Source organism: Sesamum indicum, linkage group LG3, assembly GCF_026168435.1.
Source record: "Sesamum indicum cultivar Baizhima isolate 11 linkage group LG3, ASM2616843v1, whole genome shotgun sequence".
Lineage (NCBI taxonomy): Eukaryota > Viridiplantae > Streptophyta > Magnoliopsida > Lamiales > Pedaliaceae > Sesamum > Sesamum indicum.
The window spans coordinates 18,655,185-18,680,903 of record NC_142659.1 but is presented as its reverse complement, the minus strand read 5'-3'; the positions used below and the strand labels follow the sequence as shown (position 1 = coordinate 18,680,903).

At 34.1% G+C, this 25,719-nt stretch overlaps 2 protein-coding genes across 2 annotated transcripts; one reads left to right on the top strand and one right to left on the bottom strand.

Annotated features, from left to right (window-relative positions):
- The first annotated feature begins 9 nt into the window (after nucleotides 1–9).
- LOC105158030 (Peptidyl-tRNA hydrolase family protein) lies at nucleotides 10–9,961 on the top strand. The gene is made up of 8 exons (XM_011074633.3): nucleotides 10–300; nucleotides 401–485; nucleotides 6,745–6,812; nucleotides 6,901–6,951; nucleotides 7,034–7,107; nucleotides 9,195–9,253; nucleotides 9,330–9,406; nucleotides 9,504–9,961. Exons 1-8 carry the CDS (start codon nucleotides 49–51, stop codon nucleotides 9,612–9,614), a joined length of 777 nt encoding a protein of 258 aa, XP_011072935.1. The 5' UTR covers nucleotides 10–48; the 3' UTR covers nucleotides 9,615–9,961.
- A 1,645-nt stretch (nucleotides 9,962–11,606) lies between these two features.
- Nucleotides 11,607–12,323, bottom strand: LOC105158117 (mavicyanin-like). Its single transcript, XM_011074754.3, has 2 exons — nucleotides 12,113–12,323; nucleotides 11,607–12,004 (listed from the first exon to the last, which is right to left on the bottom strand). Exons 1-2 carry the CDS (start codon nucleotides 12,282–12,284, stop codon nucleotides 11,607–11,609), a joined length of 570 nt encoding a protein of 189 aa, XP_011073056.1. The 5' UTR covers nucleotides 12,285–12,323.
- Between the last annotated feature and the right edge of the window lie 13,396 nt (nucleotides 12,324–25,719).

Sequence of the window (25,719 nt, the reverse complement as noted above, 5' to 3'; positions counted from 1 at the left end):
TAATAAGTTTTGGGTTGTGCAAAATATCCAATTAGCTTGCATGAAATAATGTACAATATTTCCACTGCATTATTTCCTCGGTCTACACCGGCGGCGATTGGGCGGCGCCGCCTCTTCTGTGAATCCCTTTGCTCAATTTCATCCTCTTCCTGGTGGAATACCAACAAAACTAGCGGTTTCAGAAGCCCGAAACTCAAGCCAATGGCTTCAATTTCCACCGAGGCAGAAGAAAAGCAAAAGCCCTGGCTCCTCGTCGGCCTCGGTAACCCTGGAAATCGTTACAGCCGCACTCGCCACAATGTCAGATAGTACACCCATATGCTGTTACTTTAGTTATGTTTGTGTGGGTTTGTATGTGGTTTATTGATTGAGGCTTTTCTGTTGTTCTTTTTCTTGGTAGGTGGGCTTTGAGTTGGTTGATTTTATAGCTGAAGCAGAGGGGATTGCTATGAGTACTGTCTCCTTCAAATCTGCTTTTGGAAAAGGTTCTTCGTTTTTCTATTGTCTTTTTGAGTTTTTGATAGTTCAACCTTTTCGTATGCGAATTTATGAATGGTTTGCTTTTCTTCTCGCGCAATTTGTCACTTATAATTTTGAAATTGAGGTACAAACAATTTGCACAGAGTGGGCAATTTTTTTTTTGGTGTTTTAACTGTACTTATAGCTTGAAACAAACAAGGATGTTGCTCCTGTTATGTTATATCCATTATTCTAGACATACAAACATTTATCAGGTTATACGGTGATGATATATGATGAACACTTATACCACTTCCACTCCAAAGATTCATCTTGCTGTTTAATTACGTGGTATAGACATGGCTTTTCTAGAAATTATTGCACCTGAAGATCTACTTACAATCTGGCAAATTTTAAAGGGATTTGCAGATAGCAGACTGCATTTGTTGAAGCAAAAGATCCTTATACTCAGGAATATTGAATTTAGAGAGCATTGCCATGAAAATGAAGAGCTTAACCAGAAAGAGTTATGGAATTGTATGACTCTTGCATTCCAAATTGTGAACATGAAAGCTCTATAAATATGGCTCTGTACACACAGGAGAAAGAATGAAGAAAACTGTTCCTTACTAACTGTAACAACCTGCAACAACTAAAATGTGAAACCACTTACAAAAGCGTAAACATGAGTTTATTTACAAAGTGAGAAATATACAAAATGAGCTAAGTGTGAATGGCTTCGAACCGTGGTGATGTCAACTTGGAGCTTGAACTGAAGTTGGAGCTGGAGATCTGTATTCTCAACATCCCCCCTCAAGTTGGACTTGGGAAAGAGAGACCAAGCCTATCTTGGACATTAGTGGTTGGAAAACAGAGGCAGGCAGAAAGCTTTGTAAAGATGTCAGCATGTTGCGCCTTGCTGGAAACATGTGTGGGGAGAACGAATCCGGACTAAGTGGTAGTCAATTTCGATGTGCTTGGTTCGTTTGTGGAAAACCGGGTTGGCAACTATGTGAGTAGGAGGAATTATGTGAAGGTCGTGCAAGAGATAAGTGTTGGAGAAGTTCAGTTTTGTGTAATTGAAACAAATGTTTTGAAATATAACAATCGAATTTAGAAATCAAATTTATACTTGTGGGGATTCACATTAGATGCAAAGCAAAGGCAGCCAAAAGTGCGTAGGTTGTCATATGAAGGAGGTGATTTATAGAGTAATTCAAAAGGTGATTTCTGATGTAGCTTTGGTGAAGGGAGTTTGTTTATAATATGGGTTGCAGTAAGGATTGAATCACCCGAAAATTGTCTAGGCAAGCCAGATTCAAACATAAGGGCCTTGGCGACTTGCAATAGGTGTTGATGTTTTCTTTCCATGATACTTTGCTGTGGAGTATATGGGCAAGTTCTTTGGTGTTCTATTCCATGGTTTGGAGGAGTGTTTGACAAGGAAGGCTCAAGAACTCAGAGCCATTATCAGTGCGTAAGGCCCTGACTTTGGCATTAAATTGGGTGGATATTTTTGCAAGAAAGAAGACAGGGTGGAAATTGTTTGGGACTTGCCGTGCATGAGGAATGTCCACATTACTCGAGAATTATCATCGACTATAGTAAGTACATAATGACTTTCTGACAATGATGGTTGTTTGTATGGCCCCCAAATGTCAATATGCAACAAATCAAAAGGTTTACAAGTGGTGGAGTCACTAAGAGAAAATGATTCTCTAGATTGTTTGGCTAAGGGACAAATGGAACAAACATGATCTTTATTAGCAGTAATGGAATTCAATAGGGATATGTCTAAGCACTGAAGCACTAGTGTGACCTTAAACGTTTGTGTCTAAGGTCATACATTTGACTGAAAGAAGAAGAACAAGCCTCATGACTGATATTACATTGAGATGTGGGAACAGAGACAAAATAATTCTTGTCTAGGTAGTAAAGCTTCCTTAGTTGTTTGCCTATTGCCAGGGTACTCTTAATCTTTAGGTCCTGCAATAGACATAGGGAAGTGAGAAACAGGAAGCAAACGGACTGAGATTGACAAAGCTGAGACGCAGATAGCAAGTTATGCCTGAAAGTGGGAACAAGAAGCAAGTTTTTGAGTGTCAAGTGAGCTGAGAGTTTAATGTCTCCAGATTGTGTTGCTGTAGCAATACTAGTATCAGGTAGGCTGATTTTTATAGGAGATTTCAGAGTATTTAAAGAGTGAAACGTAGTTGCATCACCACACATATGATTCGTGGATCCAGTGTCTACAATCCATGAGCCAAAATAAGTACTGTTCAATGTGGTGTCAAATGCCATACCTGCCATTTCATCTCCTTGGGCAAAATGGACTCGTACAGTGTCTTGAGGTATCTTATTTTGGATGATTTTAAGTGCCTCCATTAAGTCTGCCACAAGGTTTCCTCCTGCAGTAACTGGCATTCCACAGAACTCCCAACAGAGTTCCCAGCATTTTCTTCAGTAATTGAGTATGCCCTTCCTCCATTTCTAGTTCTGTGGCAATTTTCACAGATAAAGTGCCGTTTGTCAAGTGGACCTTTTCTCCTCATGTTGTTTAGGTCCTGAACCGCCTCTGTTTTCATATCCTCTTCCCAGTATAGCTGAAGTTTCACCAGAATCTACAAATCCCAAATTCACTTGCCTGTGTCTCTCAACCCTCAACACCATTGGATATGCCTTGTTAACATTGGGAAGGGGATCTAGAAAACAACTATCTGGTTACAGATGTGATTATATGATTTGTTTAAACCTGTAAGAAACTGAATCAATTGACCAGCCTCAATTTGGTCTGTCTTAGCTTTGTTGGAATCGCACGTACACTTCCCACAAGTGCACATAGCTGGTGGCATCAAGCACACCAACTCATCCCATGATTGTTTCATACTAGTATAGTAGGCAGTAACACTTAAGTTCCCCTACGTCATAGAACCAAGCTCCCTTTGAATTTTATAGAGAAGTGGTCCATCACATTCTCCATACCTTGCTTCCAACTCCAGCCACAAAGATCTTGCTGAAGTAGCGTACAAATATGCGTTAAGGATACCCTTGGATATCATGTTCATTATCCATGTTCGAACCATTGAATCCATAATCCTCCATTGCCTCAATTCTGCAGAGCCTTCAGCTGGCTTTGCACATGGTCCATCGATAAATCAGAGTCCGTTGCGTCCTTCCAGTGCAATCAGCACAGATCTACTCCAAGATAACCAATTATTTCCATTCAACAAGCTGAGATCATCACCATTCCTGGATGATCCAGCACTTCAATCCTCGAATTTCCTGTTTCAGTTCCAGAAGTATTACCAACTACAGAGGTATCTGGAACCACAGTTGATGAACTTGCCATCGCAATCAATATGTATAAAATCAATCAAATATACAATCTATATTGTTGGATATGCAGAAACCATCACAAGGATGGCTTTGATACCATGTTGAATTCAGAGAGCATTGCCATGAAAATGAAGAGCTATAGCCAGAAAGAGTTATGGAATTGTATGAATCTTGCATTCCAGATTGTGAGCATGAAAGCTCTTTACATATGACTCTGTACAGGCGGGAGAAAGAATGCAGAAGAAAATTGTTCCTAACTAACTGTAACAACCTGCAACAACTAAAACGTGAAACCACTTACAAAAGCGTAAACATGAATTTATTTACAAAGTGAGAAAGATACAAATTTTGCTAAGTTTGCACGGGTTTGAATCCTGGTGATGTCAAGCTGGAGCTTGAACTGAAGTTGGAGCTGGAGGTCTGTATTCTCAACAGAAAATTTAAAGGAAATTTGATTATTCGTAACTTCTTGCATAGCAACCACAATATGACCAGATATCCAAAACTATGGACTTTGTTTTAATCTTAGAAGTAACAACTGGCTTTGTCCAGGATTTATATTCTATTATATTTCCTGCAAATGGAGGGAGCAAATTAGACAGAGAAGTGAAGACAAATTGAGCATCCAGAATGTTCGAGTACTTCCATTTCCATCCTCATTTTGAAACTGTGACCTTAAATGCTCTTTCTTCTTGCACTTGTAAACCCTGCTTTCGCCGCCAAAGAACTTCTATTACTAATTTTTCTTACTAGATGAGTATGCTTCAATAACTTTATCACCGCATATAAAGGGAAAGACTTTAATGAAACATATAGAATACTGAAAACTGAATCAGTAATGAAATCTTCAAGTATAGAAAAAAGTGAAAATTTGCCAAAAGTAAATTATTTATGTTAGTAAAAGTGGCGAATAGTTTTATGGTGGTCATATGCGACCTAGTGACTAAAGTAGAGACTAGAATTTGGCATATAAGCTGATCTTACGATGTAGGAAGTAAAGATGGATACATAAGCAAGGGGTGTGTGCCTGACTAGTGGATGTATTAAATGCTTTTTGTGGTTTTTGCTGCTGAAATAGACAAAAACAAGTTGGGGAAATAGTTTATAGTTATTTTGAACTATTTTAATTTTGAATTATCCAGACATGTCTTATTGTAGTTTCAAGCCATGGTCACATTTTGCCATTTGGGCAATACTGGTGAGCCTTACAAAGTGAGAGCAACATAACCTTCCGTTGCCTGTGTGCACATCCTGAACACCACTGTCATGCCAAGACCGGCACATCGAAGATGATAAGAAAGAATGCGGAGCCCATACATCAATCTCTAGAAACCTCCAACTTTCTTTAACTGGAAATAGATGCTTGTCCACTACCGCTTGATCCTCTGTGCTACTTCACACCATTAGCACCTTCGTACTATGGTTGTTACAATAGCTCCCCTAAGAGGTAGAAATCAGAGAGAATGAAAATGGAAAAATTGCCATGGCTGTTCCAAAAATTTTCTGAAGCATGAGACACATGAATGCCAGCTCCTCAAATCCCCCGCTTGATGCCCTTCCTTTCAGAGAGTCAAAGAAAAGCTGCAACTAGTACCACTAAGGCTTTATCTATGTTGCTGTTACTACTTATATCTGAAACATTGATGAAAAGAACATGGACAAAACTTCCATTCTTTCTGAATGGGGATAAAAGTATCAATAAACACCACTGATTTTCTTAATTTTCTCTATAGCAGATGGACTTCAAATTTTATGATATTTTATGTATATTCAAACATGGAGTGTTGTATGAATATCCGGGAAGACTGTGATTGCATGGCCTGAATATTTGTGAAGGTGATGTCTTGTGTGTCTGTTTGATTTAAATACCCAAGTCACACCTAAAGGCAAAGATGTCCTAGGGTTCTAGAGTCTAGGCCAAGGTACAAATTTGTGTTTTTCAAATGATGTCAATGGTTAATCAAATGAGGTAGAAACATATCAATGGTTAATCAAATGAGGTATAAATATATAATTTGAGGATAACTCATGACTTCCACCAAATTTAAAGCATAATTCAGTACTTTTCAACCACGTATCATTAGTTTCTGCAAATCTCATTCATGTCAGCACTTAAATGGCAGAAAATTTATCAATTTCAGAACTAAATAAAGAAATGACATGAGTTTCACCGTCTATGCTGCATATTTTATCAGCATGATGTAAAAACTTTCAACAAAATATTCCAAGGAAAAGAAAAAGGTGAAGGAGCCAGGAGGTGTCTTCTGCTTTGAACTTCAGTGGGTAGAAAGAAGGCTAAAGAATAGAGCAGAAGAAAGAAGCCAAAAGAATTAGGGGGAGATCAAGAAAGAAAACTAAGGGGACAAGAATGAGAAGAGCAATAAAGGTGTAAGAAGAAAGACAAGAAATAAAAGAGGTATAAGAGAGAAAAAGGTAGAAGCTATGGAGTTTGGTGGTGCGTGGAGGAGAAGATCTGTTTTGCTGGATGGCACAATTCTGTCTCAGAATACCTTTGTGTTCGATTTTGTTTTGGCCTTTTAGCTGCTGACTTAAAAGGCCTTCACTGTGCTTTTTTAAGCAATGCTGCTTGAGTGAGCCTGTGGTTGTCACAAAAAGCATTCAAAGAGTGTGCTTATTGAAGCCCAACTACTTGGTCTAAAAAGGATTGCGTGCTTAAGCATGTAATCTGTGTGAGTTTGAGAGATTAAGAGAGGAGAGAGCGCTAAAGTTGATCTTCTTTTGCAATGCGTAAAACTTATATGAGGATGGTAAGGAATAAAATTTAATAATGTGTTGATTCCAAGTATCTAGCGATTATATGAAACCTCTAAGTAGCTAGACCTAAATGTAGCCAATCTTATTAAGACCAATGTGTTGTCTTATTTTACAGTTACGATCTTTTATTTGGTGCTTTTTCTTCTTATCATCATTCTCCTTTTATGTGGTTAGGTTTCATTTGTGATGTCCCTGTTATGCTTGCTAAACCACAGACCTTTATGAATGCTAGTGGTGAGTCTGTAAGTTCGCTCATCTTGACATTACATTTGTTAACAAATCTTTTTACATTTAATGATGAATAGTTGAGCTATTTATTCATGTTCACAGGTTGGTGCTATTGTTTCATATTATAAGATCCCACTGAAGCAAGTTCTTGTGGTAAAGTATCTACAACCATTTGTAATCTTTGTATCACTTTGTATGGACTAAGTTCATAGTTAATTACTTCCTTCATTTTCAGATGTTTGATGACATGGATCTGCCTTTTGCAAAGTTGAGACTATTACCCAAAGGTGGACATGGAGGACATAATGGGTATCAACTATATTCCTTAACTGGTTGCTTTGCTTGTTACATCCATAAATATTAGATGTCTAAACAGGACATAAAGTTTCTCTCTGGAATCATCTTGAGTTATTTTTAGGGAAAATGTTTTGCAAATGGGTTTTCGGTGGTGGTTCTGGGAATGGAGAATGAAAATGTCTTAGGTTTTGGTTTGGAAATGGTTCACGTTATGTATTTCTGGAGGAAAATGTGTTTGTTTTAATTTCTGAAAGAGGACATTTTCTATGCATGGCACTGCATCCTGTTCTGGGATGGGTACGGGTCCAATTAGATGGGTCTTGGGGCAGGTTTCGGTTTAATTTTTGTGACCCTGCTGTGAGGCGGGTCCCAGGTTTTGGTGCGAACCTGCCCTGAACCTGTCGACCCGACTTGGAATTAAACCTGAACACAATTATTATTAATAATTAATTTATTTTTTAAGTTTTGGAATTTGGAGTTTGAATTTTTTGATTCACTCCACTTATTTGAAAATTATGATTTGAAATTAAGTATGGATGATATTTGTATTTGAGTGATTGATAATGCATTTCGTTTATCATATACTATGCAATATAGGTGGTTATGATAATTAGATTTAAACCAACAATTATGAAATCACATGAATTGATCCATTAACAAGTGTCAACACTGCCAACTTTTTTATGGTTCATACACGTCATTTTATTTAAGAAATATTTTTATTCTAGAATTTGAAAAGGATTAATTTTAAATATTTAACTGGGTCGGTCATGGGAAGGTTGTGAGTATTGAGGGGGCAAGGCAGTTTTTATCCGAGGAGGTTCCAGGTTCGGGTTTTCTCAATACAAAGCGGGTCCGATCAGGAGTACATTCCAACCCGCTCCAGACTCGCCCTGTTGCCAACCCTAACATTTTCTCCTCTAGATATCATGTTATGTAAAGACTTTTTCTGATAAATGGGATTGCATCAAACTTGTATTTTATTAGTTTTGTTGTTGTCATAAGGTAATGATGTTAATGTTTATTTTGTTTGATGGAAGATCAATACAGGTATGTACCTTTTTTCAAAATCTTTTGGGGGAAGGGGGATGCCTTTAGCGCCTTAGCGGAAATAAAACCCTGAAGGCTTTTAATAAATTTGGTTGCATTCATGGGGAATGAAAGCTTGTTGAAGGATGAGACCTAACATTGCCCAAGTTTTCTTTCACATTCTGAACTGAGAGTTGTAGAGATTGTTTACTAGACTATTTCTCGAGCATATTGTCCCCTCTAGTGCTTGTTGTTCAATTTTGAGGGAATGGGGAATAACCAGCTGAAGTTTCTTGTTTCAATGCAATATTACCAAATGTGTAATAAATTTACTTTCTGTTTTGTTTTTGAGGGTCAGATTGTGTATCAAATTGGGGCTCAATTTCTGGCAATCATAGTTCTGTAAATAGGTGAAACGTGAAAACTAGATCTATTGTCTTGTCTGTTTTATCGGGAGACCAATTCTATTTGAAATCATGGAAAATCATCTCCTGCAACTTAGTTTATGACATCCAATCACTAAGCAATTAGATATAGCATAAAGTTTCCTTTTCATCTTCTGAAAATTTTTCTGACTAATGATGCACAAGTGACCAAAAATTACATTTTTATGCTGTCGTGAATTGGTACAAACATTGTTTCAGTTTTTGTTCCTCAGTCCTCTGGTGAACGTCCTTTCCTTGGAGATTTAGGTGATACCTTTTCAATTCCTAAATAGCGATTTACTTCCAAAGCAAACCCTTTATATACTGAAATCACTTTTTAATTGCTGCTTTTAGATACAAAATTGGGTGATGCATAAAGTTCCTCAAACTAGGAAATTTAACGGTGGATAGAGGGTGTGATGATTCTTTTTCTTGATGTGTAAATGATTCTATGGATTATATCTTGAGTTGAGCTTGTTGGCTTTCTCCCATGCTTATTAAAAATGAGCGCCCATGTCTAGAAACCTGTTCCATTTGTCTTTATTTTTTTTTTCTTTTTTAGATTTATCATGATTTGAGCTTAGCGTCATACCAACTTTTCTATGAGTAGTTGCTGATATTGCTCTGAATTAATTGCTCTTGCAGGATGAGAAGTATTATAAATCACTTGAAAGGTAGTCGTGATTTCCCACGCTTACGAATAGGTAATTCCCTTGATTAAATGATGTCTTTTGACAGTGTTACCGTATTCTGTTTGAATCACCAATTGAATTTTGTTAGGCATTGGGAGGCCTCCAGGAAAAATGGACCCTGCAAGTTTTGTTCTCCGACCTTTCAACAAAGAAGAACAGCAAGAGGTACTTAACTTGCACCTTGCATGCACTGTGAGAAGTTTCGACTAGTTGAGCAAAGAAGGATTAGATGCTTATAGTGGTGTTTTTCTCATGATACCAGTTGGATTTCACATTCCAAAATGGCTTAGAAGCGATTCGAATCCTTGTGCAAGACAACTTTGATAAAAGTGCGACCTTCGTAAACAGTGCCAAACCGCTTCAAATGTTGTAGCCGGTCTTCGTAATTTACATCATGACGTTACATAGGAACCTGATCAATGGAAGCAATTGCAAATGCCGTACGAAGTTAGGCACTCGTATTGATTTGGTAATTTTTTTTAAATTAGTTCATATTTTTCAACTTATGAATATAGAGAAATCTCTTATTATTGTTCTGCATTGTTGCTTATACTAATATCTCCAGGTAATTGACATATTTTTTTTTTGTAGCTTATAATATGTCTTCAATTCAAAGTTTTCATTTTGTGGAGGTATTCATACTGACATTGGAAACTACAGAGTTGTAGCAAATTAAGAATTTTCACCAGTAATCCTTAGTTGACTGTTCCTTTTTTGTAACATTGTAAGGCGATTTAATTGTTTAGGTCTAACTTGTTTCTTGTTGGAAATCATTGGCAAGGAGGGATACAAATGAGAAAAGTGCTTCTCTGACTATATATTAAGTAAGAACTCATAGTTATTGAGGGTTAGTGTTTTTACATAATTTTGTACGTCAAGTCCAACTGGGACAAGTAGGTTGAAAGTTAAATTAAATTGCTTGATGCTCCTTTGAATTCAATAAAAGCTGCTCGTAGTACTTGATTCGTTTAGTGAAAAAATAACAAAGTATGCTTGAAAATTTAAAGTATTCAGGCTCGAAATTTTGTTCTATTCAATTAAAACTCGTTTAATTTTAGTTCTATCAATCAAATCATTTCAAATATACTTTTTCCGACTTGATAATGATTTAAATAAATTTAAAATAATAATATATTTGACTCAATTCAATTTATTTAGGTACCTGAACTGGATGATGAAATGATTGTAGCACACGGTAAATATATAATATTTGGAGACAAATATGTTCTTCATGACATGTTAGTGATCTTTAATTAAAATTTGTAGAAACTTTAGATTTAATAAGATAATTTAAAAAGATTAATAAAAAGTTGAATGGGGTGGGGGAAAGAAAATTATCCCATTAAATCATATTTATAACTTTCATAGTGAATTTGATGGAGTACATGTGACGGGGTATTTTTGTTAATGCTTTGAACATTTTCAATCTTTTTAGGGTTTTCATGGATATATTTGCATCCAATGATCTATACAAATGCATTTATCATATTCATGAGCTATGTTTTTATTTATTCAATTATTGATAAATTGATTTAAAATTTAAGTGTGATTGCATCCATTATAAGTGAATATCGTACACCTATCCACTTATATTCAGCTTTGTCACCTTTCGTATTGGAGTTATGAGTCAAAATGCTCCTCGCTTGTTTAGCAAGTCAAGTTCCCTCTTGTACTGCTTTTATCCAATTTTTTCAATCATTTCGGTGTCGACATTCCTTCATAACTTAAGAATCATTTTATTTTCGTCCATGATCTGGACGACTATAGTATAGAAACAATCTCATCAATTTCAACTTCATTTGGATACCAACTTAAGTTGTTGCAAGCATAATTAATAAACATTTCGTAACCTTCTTCAAGAGTTTGCTCATTACATTTAGAGTTTTCAAATAAACTCGCTTCACGGATTTTATCCTTAGAGTTATTAGTAGTGGCCACATCAACACCATTATTAACTGAAACAATGTGCTCTTGTCTCTTTCAAGGATTTATATCTTTAGATATAAGTGGTTTACCACACTTCTAGCGTATAGGTCATTCACATGCTTTTCAGTCACCGTATGCACAAATATATGAACTAAATAAGTCAATTATAAAGATTTTAACCCACAAATATGTTCAGATGCAATCCTTCTTGAAGGATTTGTGAATTATCACCTTTGTTTTCTTAATTTTTTTAACAAAAAAATAAAAAATACAAATAGTCAAGTAAATAGTTACAATAAGCCATTATAAATATTAAAGGAAACATTAAATTTAAATCAAGAAAAAAATATAAAAATCAAGATGAACAAAAAATTAGCACTAGACTTCCTTCTCAATTCCTCTTTTCCCCCCATGTTAAATAAAAAACCCTAACACACATCTAAAATGCGGCTGAAAGGCCAACTGCTACAACTAATGCCCAGAGCTTCCATGAAGTGAGAGAAGAACAACCACTTGTGGGAGACTGCACTGGCGGAACTGATGATGGGCTTCTCGGAGATGGGCCTGATATTGGTGGGCTTTGAGGAGATAGGCCTGATGGTAATGGGCCTGGTGTAGGGCCGTGGTCGTGGTCTCTCGGGACTCGGATGTCAACCTTCTGACCGGAATGGCAGTGGCCGGGGAAGCCGCAAATGAAGTAGAAGTGGCCAGGTCGGGTGACGGTGAAGGAGTCGTTGCCGGTAGCCCATGTAGCATAAGGGGATGTTGAGTTGCAAGCATTGAAGTTCTTGTGCGTCACTCGGACCACATTGTGGAATTGTTTGTTGTACTCAAACACTGCAAAGTTATTGCCCATAGCAATAATATAAAGTTTGAATCAAGAAAATAAGACAATAAAGGAAACAAATCTTGTTTTTGAGTTTCTACGTACGTTAAGAGACTTACATATTATGTCACCAACACGAAACTTCTTAGAAGCAGCCCAAGATTTGTAGTGCAGAGGAGCAATGTTTGTCCAACCAGAAGACTCACCAACTTTGTAGACCTCACCATTGCACACTCCACTTATTATGATCATATTCACTATCAACAACAACATCACTCTTTTAATTACCATTGCTCAAAACACACACTTAAGAACCCTTTTCACTCGGAAATAGTGCTACTCCAAGTTACATATGTACTCATATGCATACATATATATATATACACAAATAAATATGAAGAGAGAGAGAGAGAGAGAGAGAGAGAGAGTTTTGTGGTATTATTTCGGAAATATAAGATTTTTTGTTGTTGAATTATTGTGTATATACACTTCAATACTGTCTAATTTAGGGTCATATTACTAATTATAATGATTATGTGATTATTTTATAGATTATGGTATTATTATGTACGCATGGAATGGCTTAGGTAGTACTCCAGTGATTAATAACATAACATTTTTGTATTAAATATTCTTTTAGATTGAATGCAATATATATATATATATATAGAGAGAGAGAGATATTAGTGATTTTTGTTTGAAGATTTCCATTCATGTTTAAGTAAATATATATCCGATCCTCACAAGATTTGATTAATTTCTACGCATATAATTTCTTGCCTTATCTAATAGCTATATTGTGTACGGACATATATGTATATAATCAAGCGGATTTATTTTGCCTGGCTGAAAATATACTCTGTGATTGTTTCTCACGTCTGAAAAAGCGAGATTGACTAAATTTATATTAAAAGGGTGCGATTCAATACGCTAACACTAGAACTTCATACAAGTTTCTTTTCTTTTTTTCTTCTAATGAGAGAATGGGGAGGGATATTTGTACTAGTAGTGATTTATGCTATTTAGGGTGGATAAGTATAAAGTAATACTTTATCATGGTTGAGATTTATTGAATATGGTTATTTCAGTAATTTGTTGTGCCATGTTGATTTCGTAAATTTTGACATTGGATCTTTCTTTTTAGGAATATTCTGATTGCCTTATTTGATATGATTTATTTCCTCCGACAACAACCACCAATTCTTAAGTTTTCCTAGAATATTTAGGAATTAAATCTTGATCTCTAGCTCCTCTTCGGGCCTGGGAGAGTTGATGATCGTTATGACAAGGTTATTGAAGCTATTAGAATTTTTTCGAGAGTAATTTGGATTCTCTTGAAATTTTAATGGAATTGAGTTTGTCGAAAAAAAGGGTTTCTAGCCTCGTCATGGTTCGGAGTGTTCAGGCTTCATTGTCAATGGTTCAAGGCGAAATGCAAGCACGAGTAGTGTGATCATTAGTGCGATTTGCGAGTCTGTCTTGGTCCCTCATCAAGGAAGGAGGGCAAGCGACGTCACTTGCTCCCTCCTCCCCTACATCCTCACAAGTTGGCATAGGGGCAAGGAGGGCGTAGCAAATCAAATGTTGGCGTGTTATCGTGCCACGTTGCATTACATTGTGTTGTGTAACTTTGCGCTGCGTTGCATTGTGTCATGTCATGTCGCACTGTGTCGTGGAACTTCCCAATTTTATCGTTTGATGCCCAACAACTCACCATTATATGTATAAATATATTTGTCAAGTTTAGCATAAAGACAATTTGAGCACTCCTCTTGTACTCCAAATTTCACAGTCGAGGAGCCTTGCCTCCACCAAACTCGCATGATCGAGGCTTCTCGCCTCGACCTGAATTTTGGTGCCGTAGAGGTTTCTCCTCAGCCCCATTTGTCTCACACTTTCTTGATTTTTTCTCTTGTTAGGGTTTACATTTTTATTAATTCAATTGATGATTTTCTAAGTCAAACCATAGAATGACCAAGAAAATTGTTTGAGAGTAACTTTAACTTAGGGTGTCGCTTATGATACCTTAGACAGGATATTTTGCTTTTCTTTTGACTTCGGGTGTCACATATGACACCTCAATGAAGTTTTTTTAATTTTGACATCACGATGTTGCTTATGTTACCTCATGGAAGTTTTTTTTTTTAAAAATTTTTTTGACTTTGGGTATTGTGTATGACAACTCAAAAAAGCCATTTTTTCTTTTAAATTCGGGGTTTGTTTATAACACCTCAAGATCGTCATTTTTTTTTATTTATTTGACTTATGGTGTTGCATATTACACCTAAGGGAGTCATTTTGCTTTTGACATCGGGTTGTCGCTTATAACACCTCAAGGAAGCCATTTTTCATTTGTTTTCTTTTGTTGCATATAATACCTCAAAAAAGTCATTGTTCTTTTAAATTCATAGTGTTACGTATAACACATCAAGGAAGCCATTTTTTCTTTTGACTTTAGAGTGTCCCTTATGACCCCTCAAGAAATCTATCAATGTCGCTTATAACACCTTATGGAAGCCATTTTTGGTTCATCACAGAGGACAAGGTAGTAATAAAGAATATTTATTTGATGTTGAGATAAGAGAGGTTGGCATTTTATTTCTTAGAAAGCAATTATAAACAAATTAATACATCTTGAAACCTCTAAGTACTAAACCTCTTAGATTTCTATCCGTCTTTATTTGATTCCTTGATGCACGTCTTCCTTTCTTGATCATTCTTGTCGCTAGATTTGGTAAATCAATCTTTTTCTTTTTCCATTAGCTTATTTCCTTCTTCAATACCTTCATTTCATGGAATGCCAACCTTTGCCTCCTTGAATTTGGACTCCTTTTTTAGCATTGTTCATTTGGGTCATTCCACTAGTAGCCAATATATTTGTACATGGACTACTATCTGAGTTTCGTACATAATCTCCTTGAATCTGAACAAATTTTTAGGTTTCATACATTAGAAAAAACCAAACGACTTACCATATCATCCTTAATCATTTAATAATAGAAAGAATTATTTAATCAATGATATAATATACCATTTTTTGAGAATGTCAACATTTCCTTAATTTCTTATTCCATAAAAAGCCCCTCAATTCCTGAAAATTCATAGGAAATTTAGGAATTAAATCTAATTATGAGCTTTTTAGAAGTCTATTTTGTCTTAAGGTGCTGAGGGCGAAAATTTAATTTAGAAGCCAAGTATGAGAATAATTTCAAAAAGGGGTTAGCCCGATTGTTGTATCTAAATGCATTACAAAACACTAAAAAATATTGCTCCTAGTTTTATTTATTTTTACCAAAAGCATGATTGCAAGGCTTAGCCTCAACTGTTGAGGGTCGAGATAATGTCTCTTGACCGTAATTTTAATTTGAAGTTTATATGATTAAGAACTTTGTTGTTACTTTAGTGTTGTACTTTGAGCTTTAAATTTTAAAGTTCATGAGCTTTTTTTTATTTGCTGCATGTTTTATTTTATTATTTTGACTAGTACATTTATTTCTTGTATGAGAAATTCTCATGAGTTCTCATATTATTCCTTGCTTCTGGGCATTCTTTTATGCGCCTTTTAAAAAAACTTGATTTTTCTTTAGGTTTGGGGCGCTTCATTTTGCGTTTTAAGGAAGCTTTGATCATTATTTAGCTTCGAGGGTGTTCTATTATGTGCCTAAAGGAATTTTGATTTTTATTTAGCTTCGGGACATTTCGTTTTGCACCTTAAGGAATCTTTGATCATCATTTAACTTCGGGGCATTCTTTTATGCATCTCAAGAGAGCTTTGGCTTCGGGGGCGTTTCATTATATGCCTCAAGAAAACCTGATTATCATTTAGCTTCAGAGTGTTTTATTATGTGCCTCAAGTAAGCTTGACTGTCATTTGAGTTTATTACTCCCTATTTGAGGGCGTATTGTTGTGATATGCATATATTTACGATATGCATATTTTAAAGTGTTATATTATCATGCATGGATGAAAAATGTATTGGCTCAATCGTTTAAAACATCGAGCTAATAACACCAAATGCTGCAGTTTGACCTTTTGAAAATGTAAGTAAAGAAAAAGAAGCTGGAACAAGAAACATAACGCCACACACAAGGGGGAGAGCTAGGACAATCTCCATACCATCTCCCCCTCGAACCAAAAATAATTTTTTATTTTGTATTGTCTGGCCTGTCAGCTTCTTATCATGACAAAGGTAATTTAAGCAACGACATTAATCTCCTAACTCATCTTTCCTCTCCACTTTTCTCAGAGAGAACTAATTGTTTCTCTCTTTATACACAACTCTTTTATTGCCATATATTTTTCTATGCTCTCGAGAATGCACGAGAATTATGTGCGTATGAGGATAATAACACCAATATTAATTAAGCTCTTGATACTCGCGATTATATTTTTTTTAGGCCATTGTATTTGAAAAAGCAGCCCTCGACCAGGTGTAACACAAATTTTCCTAGAATTCTTGTGTCCTTCCATAAGGTCAAATTTGACGTTGCCTTCATCTCAGGCTATTTTCTCCCATATAAAATAAATTTAAAATTAGAAAAATTCTATATTTAATCAACACAAATCACTAATTAATTATAATAAGTTTGCAACCAACATATGTATCAAGAAGTTGTCATTATTTTCTCTACAACATTTATTCTCTTCATTTTCTTTACAACATTTATTCTCTGCATAATATGATTTTTTCATTTATACTGTATATTTTTTAAGAGAAATTAACTAGTTATCTTTTTATGAAACCAATCAAGAACAATATATTTATCCTCCACTATCACTCTCAAGTAGGTTTTTCAATTTAATGTATATAAAATATTTAGTGCTTAGTTGTCTTCTTCAACAATACATGTTCAAGAAATTACTCTCTTGTTTTTATAATAATTGAATTTATATTGAGTGAACAATTGACTAATATATAATTATCTGTTGGGTAATTCTACCATTAAAAATTATATTAATACGATATTACACCAATTTGGTAAGTCAACCTTTTCTTTTTTTTTTTTTTTAACATTTTTTTTAGTTAATACCTTCATTTTCTGAAATGGCAATTTTTGTCTCCTCGAATTTGGAATTCTTTTTTAGTTTTGTTCATTTGAGTCATTTTGCTAGTAACCATACAATATGTTTGTACCTGAACAACTATTTGAGTTTCATACATAATCTCATTGAATCTAAACCGACTTCTAAGTTTTATATATTAAAAAAAATCAAACTACTTACTATATCATCCTTAATCATTTAATAATAGAAATTACTATTTAATATCAATTATATAATATTCTATTTTTAAAAACGCCAACATTTCCTTAATTTCTTATTCCATCAGGTTCCAATGTTCCTGTTGTTGCAGGTCGTCATTGTCCATCTTGGTTCTTGAAAATCATTCAATCTTCCACTGTGATTCAAAAATTTCTTGATTGTCCTTTCTAAATAAACCTTTCTACCTCATCTATCAAATTATAACAATCTTCTGTATATGCCCCTATCTTTATAGAGTTGACAATACCCATCAAACTTCATCCTCCTAGATTTGTCTTGCATGGGTGGGGGTCGACGGACTAGACCCTGCTGTTTCGCGACGACGAAGATTTCCGCTCGTAAAATGTTCAACGGCGTGTGACGTGCTAAGTTGTTTGGGGGCATATGTTGGGGCTTGTGCTTGCCTCCCCTGCCTTTGGAGGTATAACTCCCTCTTCCTCGTTCGATCTTCTTTTCGTTGGCGTCATTGGCCTGCTGCCCGCAATTTCCTCTATTATTATTTATTTTTCCACTCTTGCTAATAACTCCTCTAGGGTAGTTGGGAGTTTTCCGCTATTGATTCCTTGAACCTACCCCTCCTCAAATTTTGTTGCATGATACTTGCTAAAAAGTTCTAGGTTCACGTGTGGGACTTTGAGCATAGCCTTTGAAAATCTTTGGTATACTCCCTAAAACCTTCATGTTCATGCTGGAGTATAGTGAACAAATATGACGAGGTCTTTGGATACATTTTGCTAATTGCAAAGTGCCATTGAAAAAGTTGGGAGAATTGCTCAAAGGTTCTATCATCCCAATAGGCAGTTGGTTGAGCCAAGTAATGGTTTTTCCAACTAGGGTAGTCTAAAAAATCTTACAGTACAGAGTCGCTTATGTCTAGAAAATCCACCTTTGCAAAAAGATCGACTAAGTGGTCTTGTGGATCCTTGGTCATATCATACTCGCTGATGTTTAGAATTTTGGTCCCCAGGTTGGATAGCCTCCGCTAGGATATGAGGTGCAAAAGGATTGGGCCTAGGAGGGACCACGACTAGGGGAAGAGCTTCGTGGTTCTCCGTACCCTCAAGGCTAGTTTGTTTAGCTATTGCATGGTATACTCCTGGGGTCTGCGATTTCTTGTTGGTGCGTTTCTTGGAGTTGGTGGGGGCAATTTGTCTTCTAGTAGGGAAAGCTTGCTTTCCAGCTCCTCTTCAAGGTGTTTCCTTCTTGCTACTCTGCTGTCATGCTCGTTATTCTCGGGGCCACGTTCCTCTAGGTTCTCTGCCAGGATAGCGAGGGGGTCGTGGCGGCATTGCATGCTCCCCGATATACTGGGTGACTTACTTGAAACGGCTTGCACTATGGTGTCTTCGATCATCTGTTAAAGGGCCTCGTGTCCCACATAAAGCATGGGGGGAGGGAGGCCTTGCTCCCATGCTCCCTGCTCGTACTGCCCTTGGTTGTTTCACCAGTAATGGGGTTGTGTGGTTACTGGACTTCTTCGTCGGGGCGTGCTTCAAGACCCCTTTGAGCTCACATAAGTTTCTTGCTCTTGATTTAGTATTCATCCTCAATTGTTTAGTTGCGTTTTCCACAGACAACGTCAAGTTGATGTCATAAAAAATTAAGATCAACTGAATTTATATTATAGGAGCATAATTTAACACGCTTACACTAGAGCTTCATACAAGTCTCTTTTCTCATTTTCTTCTAATGAGAGAATGGATATGAGTATTTATATTAGTAGGAATTTATGCTGTTCAAGGTAGGAAAGGGTTAAAGTATTTCTTTGCCCCTCACCTACCACTCATTACATGGTTGAGATTCATTTAATATGGTTATTTAGTAATTTGTTGTGTCATTTTGATTTGAAAAGTTTTGACGTTGGACCTTCGCTTATAGGGATATTCTACTTGCCTTATTTTATGTGATTTGTTTCCTCCATCAATTTTCTTTTGAATATGACATCAATCGCTACTTCCCCCAACCCCCAATACTTTGAAATTGTGTCGTTCTAATTATGATATCCATCGTTACTCCCCTCCCCTTTTTCAAAAAAAATCTTGAATTATATCCTTTTTCTCCTCCCCCCAAAAAAAAAATGTTCCACCTGGGCTATATATACATTTTTTTTAGATAATTACATTTACGCTCCATGGCCTATATTTTGTTTATAGAAACCACCCTTCACAATAAAAAAAAAATAGGAGTAGTTGTTGTAATGATACTGACCCTAGTGAATGTATCTGTAAATTTTCAAAAGCAAGAGTTGTTTATATAAATATTGTTGACATTTATGTTGAGTGTATATGTAATTATTCAAAAAATACAAGTAGTTTGTATAAACATACCATAAATTAGGGAGTATAAATGTAATTATCCCTATTTTTTTCTTAAAAACTTATAAACCAACGCTTCTTCAAGAGATATCGTTGCTATAATTAAATCAATGGATTACATTTTGAAATTATTTTTTGTATTAAATGAGAATAAATCAAATTTATCTTGCAAAAATGATTGCACGGATTTCATATATAGAAATCTTTTGCTCTCAAGTAAAATATGCTTGAAAACCAAAACAATTAATCAAATAATTCACATTGCTACATAAACAGTTGTCTTAAACACCTGGCTAATTAAGTATAGTGACTCTGGGACAAGCCTCCAATTGAACTTGTAGTTCTACATTCACATCGACCAACACCCTATGCTCTGTCCAAATACAATTCCATCAATATTTCCACTAAATTGCACACGCCTTAAACCCTAGGAGAGTTGGCGATGCTCCAAAAATAGTATTTACATAGGAATTGCACTTAATGCTCACACATTCTTGGATTCAAGAGAAACACGCTATTTATAAGTATCGATTAATATTTATTACGAAAGATGTTCTTTGTCCCATCTGAACTTGGAAGACTTCGAAGTCTATTTCAAATATGATTTGTCCAATATTACTCTTTATCTCAAACACTAAGTTTGGGAGACATCTCTTATATCCATCCCTAAGAGCATTTTTGTTTTTGAAAAATTATTTTAAAGATTGACATAGTCAAAAGGGGTATTTTTTAATTTTAAAGACTGTTACAAGGTGGTTTTTGTAATTTTTCAAATGACAAGGATAATTTGAGTAAAAAGACAATAGATGAGGAGTGTAAATTATCCCAAAAGGAAAAGGAGGAAAAGTTTTAATTTGAAACTTTGAACAAGGGGCAAAAATGTTAGTAAACATATCTTTGCTATCACTATAGGGGTAAATAAGTCTTTTCATTTTTTTCAATAATTTTTTTTTTATTGACAAGGTTGTTAATGTAATTATCAATAAAATACGGGTGCCTTACGTCTTTTCACTAACTTTTAGAAGGTGTTAGAATAACAATCCCTATAAAAAGTGGAAAACTCTCCATTATGTTTGGTTTTGATTTTGGCCCATCTTTGAGATGGGCCAAAATATAGAGTATGTTTGGTTTGTTTAGTTTTGTAAGTTTTGAATATATTTTTTATTATCTTAAAATAGTTTTAATTACTTTTTCGAAAAAAATAATATTTATTTTAAATCACTCACAACTAAATAAATTGTATATATATATATAAATATATATAAAAGAGACGTGATTTGACAATAAACAGTATTTTTTGTCTCCCCACTACCCAACGTCAAACATACCATACTTATTTTATATTATCTCTAAAAACAAATCCAAACATACACACTATCTCTAACTTATTTTTATTTAACTTTGTTTTTCTGTCTCTATCTTTACAAAATATACCAAAACAAGTTAAAAACAAAATCAAACAAAATTCCCTTACGTCTATATGACGTCAGCGTTCAATAGGGTTTAGATTCATCATTGTATATAGTTTTGCAGAGTTGAGAGTATCTCCTACTTTTCACCAATACTTTACAAAAGAAAGTAGTACAAAGGGTTATTGATTCATTACACTATAACCCCCTCCAAAAACATGAAATTACTTTTTTTCCTAGATAAATTTTAAAATTATATTTACACTCTCTTCAAAAAAATCTTTCCTTGCACCTGACACTCATTTATTAGTTAAAATAAAATACTCATTATTTTATATTTTTCTTTATATTTTTGTATTTGTAAAGAAATAAATATAATATATATATGTGGAGTAAGATTAGGGTAAATTACAATGACCTCCCTAAAATTTGATATAATTATGATACTCCATTTTTATTTGGAAATAACCAAAACCCCCTGATTTTAACAACCGTCTAACAATTAGCTCAATTCGTTAGATTTTCATTTCTTTTTTGTGGTGAACTCAAAAAAATATCATTGTGGACTCAGCACTATAGTTTTATTTATTTTTTCAATTTTTTTAATTTTCTTATGGACTAATGGATATTTTTTTTTATAATTTTTCAAACTTTTTTCATCCACCCCATCTGAATTTTTAATAAAATTTTATTTTTTAAAAATAATATAGTAAAGAAAAAGTTGACAATTTCATACATCTATCCAAAGATTATATAATTTTATCGAACATCAGGGAGGTATTTGTAGTTTTTTAAATAATAAGAGGGTGTTCGTAATTATACCAGACCTCAGGTGAGTTCGCTGTAATTTACACGTAAGGTTGACGTCATTATAATTTTTTTCTTATAAGTACAAAATTATTACATGCGAATATTAAGTGAGAGGTAAAACTAAAAATTAATGTAAATTTTTAACACTTCTCGCTCAAATCCTAACAAAAAAGAATCAAATATAAATAATAAATTTTCAAAAAAAATTATAAGTATAATTTTGAAACTTATTTAAAAAAAAATATAACATTTTAAACTTTTAGAAACAATCAAAGTATAATAATTCTAATATATATCAATTATTTTACAAACACTCTCAGCTTTTAGATGTGTTTCAACTCTCTAATATGATTATTTTTCGAGAAAAAACACACTATGTGTGTTTTTATTTTCAAATAATTTTTGGGACGAGTCAAAATATACTCAATATTTGTCATTATTCAAAAATACCTTATCTGAGTATTTTTAACTATTTTAGTATAAATACATACATATACACACACACGCATATACATAAATATATATATAAAAAAAGACATAATTTGACAATGAATAGTAATTTTTGTCTCCCAAAACACAATATTAAACATATAATACTTGTTTTAAATTATCTGTAAAAATAAATTCAAATATACATATTATCTCTAACACATACTTATTTATCTTTTTTTTATTTCTTTATCTCCATCAAACATAATAAAGCACTTAAAAAACGAAACATTGTACGTACGCTCCCATAATTCCAAAGCCCCATGCATCGTTGGGGCCCAGCAATGGGGAGTGTATTTGTCATCCGTATCACGTGCAAGGCTCAATCATTGTCCTTTTCCTTTGGCAAAAGAACAAATGTTAGGTGCACAAATTACAACAAACACATGATGCTCCCTTCCACACGGGACCAAGTAATGAATATTTCCACCTCTTTTGTCCATATTCAACACTAAACGTCGCTACATATGTGCTATTGCTGGATAAGTTAAACTTGCTTTTCCATTATTTTTATTTATTTTACCTCCAAGTAAATTTAACATGATTGGAGAGAATAACTTTTTTGTATATTTTGTATTATTTCTCTATGAAATAATATTAATAGAGAGTTAATGATGTCACATCAATACTTTAAAAAGAAAACACTTATCTTCATCTATTTAATTTGAAATAATTTTTACACGAATCTAATATAATTTGAATCTATGTAAAATCATAAATATTTGAAAAAAATCCTATACCGAGAAAAGCCTCTTGTGAATAAAGAAAGAAGCAAAAGACCGTGTCAGTGAAGGGTTGTTCTTGCGTTTTCTTCTATTCTGAGGGCCTTTTTTATAATTTTTCTACTAAGATACTTTCTAGACATTCAAGATTTTAAAGGGGTAAATTGCACTTAACCTATTTGTTGTTCAATTGGAATCGCTCAAAGAAATAATATTTGATGGGTATTAAAATAAGCTGGCCCAAAGAGGTCAAAATAGTAAAAAAATAAAAAACAGAAATGCAAGGTCAGTGGTGCCCCTAGGGCTTCCGATGCGGGAGAGGGCCCATAAGGCCTAGGGTGAAGGACAGTCGCCCCAGAGAAGAAATAGACCAAAAGAAGTCCAACTGATTCAAATTTAAGAAGACTCAAATCCAAGAAGGACCAAAGGCTCACAAGAAGGTTTAGGGACTTGAAATTTTCCTATCAAAATCAAAGGTCCTCTCACATGACGTTCACTAGAGGCCCTCCTCACAAAATTAGATAAGGACCAACAGTCCCTCGGGGTCATGTGCACCCTCAGAGATATGTAACTAAAGTTCAATTTCGGCTGAGAGAAGGTTCCTCAACCACCTCCTTGAAAATTCGAAAAGACATCATTATCTCCCAAAAGACTCCAAAAGCTCCCTGAATTTTAGAGGATCCTCCAACTGCCCTTGAGGTCTGTAGAAGAGAAGCCTGCAAGATTGTTGAAAATTAATTATAATAACTTTAAGGTCATACTCCCCCAAATTCATGATCTCCAACCAACTTGTTGTTATCTTTAAATAAAGAGCTCCTCCAGCGAGAGAGATAAGTTTTGACATATTTTCGTATATTTCTTCATTTTGAGCCCTCATTTTACGAGTTTCACCTTTATACAACCACTTGAGCGTGGAAGAACATTATAATTTCGTACTTATAGCTTTGATTCAATATCAATCTCCCTCTTGTATACAAAAATCGAGCAATAACACTCTCCTTTTCACTCATTTATACATTTTTATCTTGTAACACTTATTTCACAACCTTTCTCCAAATGGGACGAACACCACATTTTTTGTTTGTATCAATATTAACTGAGAATTAATTACAAATGCCACATCACTGTCTTAATTGAGAACATATATCTTTTTAAATAAATACATTCAAAAAAGAAGCTGTATTTTGCACTATTAGAAAATGTAAAATTGAAGGAGTCATAAATAACTCAATCAGTAATGTAAAAAAGTACATAGATATTACCCAAATTACATTTCAGGTCCCAAAGTTTGGAATATTGATAAATTAATCTCATAATAAATTTCAAAATTTAAATAGACTAATAAAATTGTCTAAAATACAACACTCAATTGGGAAAAAGAAAAAAAAAAACAATGTCAGTAATAATATTCTCTTCAGTTCTCTTAAATTTTGGCAAAATATTATCGATTTATTTGTATGAAGTTTAATAAATTAATACTTCTAAAATTAGAGAGAAGTGAAAAAACTAAACATCATTTATAATTATACTATATATGTTAGTCTTTTAATAAATTCAATTGATGCTGTTAAGCAATCAGCTTTTCTTCTCATAGTCTGAAAATTTAATTCTTTCCCATATGTGAAACAACGGCTTAAATGCAAGTTACCTCCTATAATATGTATAACCCTTATTAAAAAAGAATTAGTAAAATATTCCTCTGTGTTTCAAAAATTGGAGCAGATTATCCTCCCGATTTATTTTTTTTCGATAAATATAAATTTTATTAAATAAATAGCATTACATCGGTACAATACAATATGAAAGGCTAGACAGTCACGTCAACAGGCCAAAGGATCCGCCATAAACGAAAAAATGCACAAGTACTAATAGAAGGAGGTAAATCAACACTAAGTATCCGTTGTCGGACATCTTTAATAATAAGTTATCCTCCTGATTTGCTTCATTTTTCAAGACATTGGGGGTAATTTAGTATTTTATTTTTTACAGGGACTTTTTTACTCATTTATTATATCATAGGGATAAATTGCATTTTTCCTGTTAAAGAACTATACAGTAAGATCAATAAAAATGAAATAATTTGACATCATACTATATGTCTGGTATTTGAAAATAGAGAAAAACAATGTTTTTCAATCATTCACTACTTTTAGAAAATTAACCATATGTATAAAATATCATTACTTTTAATTAATTAAAGTACGTCTGAGTTACGTAAATCAATTCCATTTGCACGGCACGGGTCCAGATTTCTGGAAAAAGAATAATAATATTAGTGATAAAAAAAAATAAGTAATCATATTTAAAAATTACTGATTATATTATATGATATAAAAATTATTTAATCATTATAGTATATAGCTTTCTGATTTTAATAATAATGAACAAGATTTGGGTAAAAATTGTTACTTGTAATAATTCATGATTAAAAAATATGTATATATAAGGTGAATAGCAATTTACCTCTCGGTGATATTGAAAATGAGCACATTACTTCCCTATAAAAAAAATATAGTAATTTACCCTCCTGTACTTTTTGAAATGAAGCAATTTATCTCCTTGTATAAGGAGGTAAATTGCTTCATTTTAAAAATCATAGGGTGGTAAATTATTGTATTTTAAAAAATACAAGGAAATAAATCGTTATTTATTTTTTTATAAGAGAGTAATTTATTTATTTATGATATTACAAGGGAGTTGATTGCATTTTCCGAATAT

What these genes read in the sequence shown, in the direction of transcription:
- LOC105158030 (XM_011074633.3), top strand. Translation starts at nt 49, where the DNA reads ATGTACAATATTTCCACTGCATTATTTCCTCGGTCTACACCGGCGGCG. An exon ending in ACAGCCGCACTCGCCACAAT is followed by an intron (nt 301 to 400) that starts GTCAGATAGTAC and finishes TTTTCTTGGTAG; the next exon opens with GTGGGCTTTGAGTTGGTTGA. An exon ending in GGACATGGAGGACATAATGG is followed by an intron (nt 7,108 to 9,194) that starts GTATCAACTATA and finishes TTGCTCTTGCAG; the next exon opens with GATGAGAAGTATTATAAATC.
- LOC105158117 (XM_011074754.3), bottom strand. Translation starts at nt 12,284, where the DNA reads ATGGTAATTAAAAGAGTGATGTTGTTGTTGATAGTGAATATGATCATA. An exon ending in TCGTGTTGGTGACATAATAT is followed by an intron (nt 12,005 to 12,112) that starts GTAAGTCTCTTA and finishes ATAACTTTGCAG; the next exon opens with TGTTTGAGTACAACAAACAA.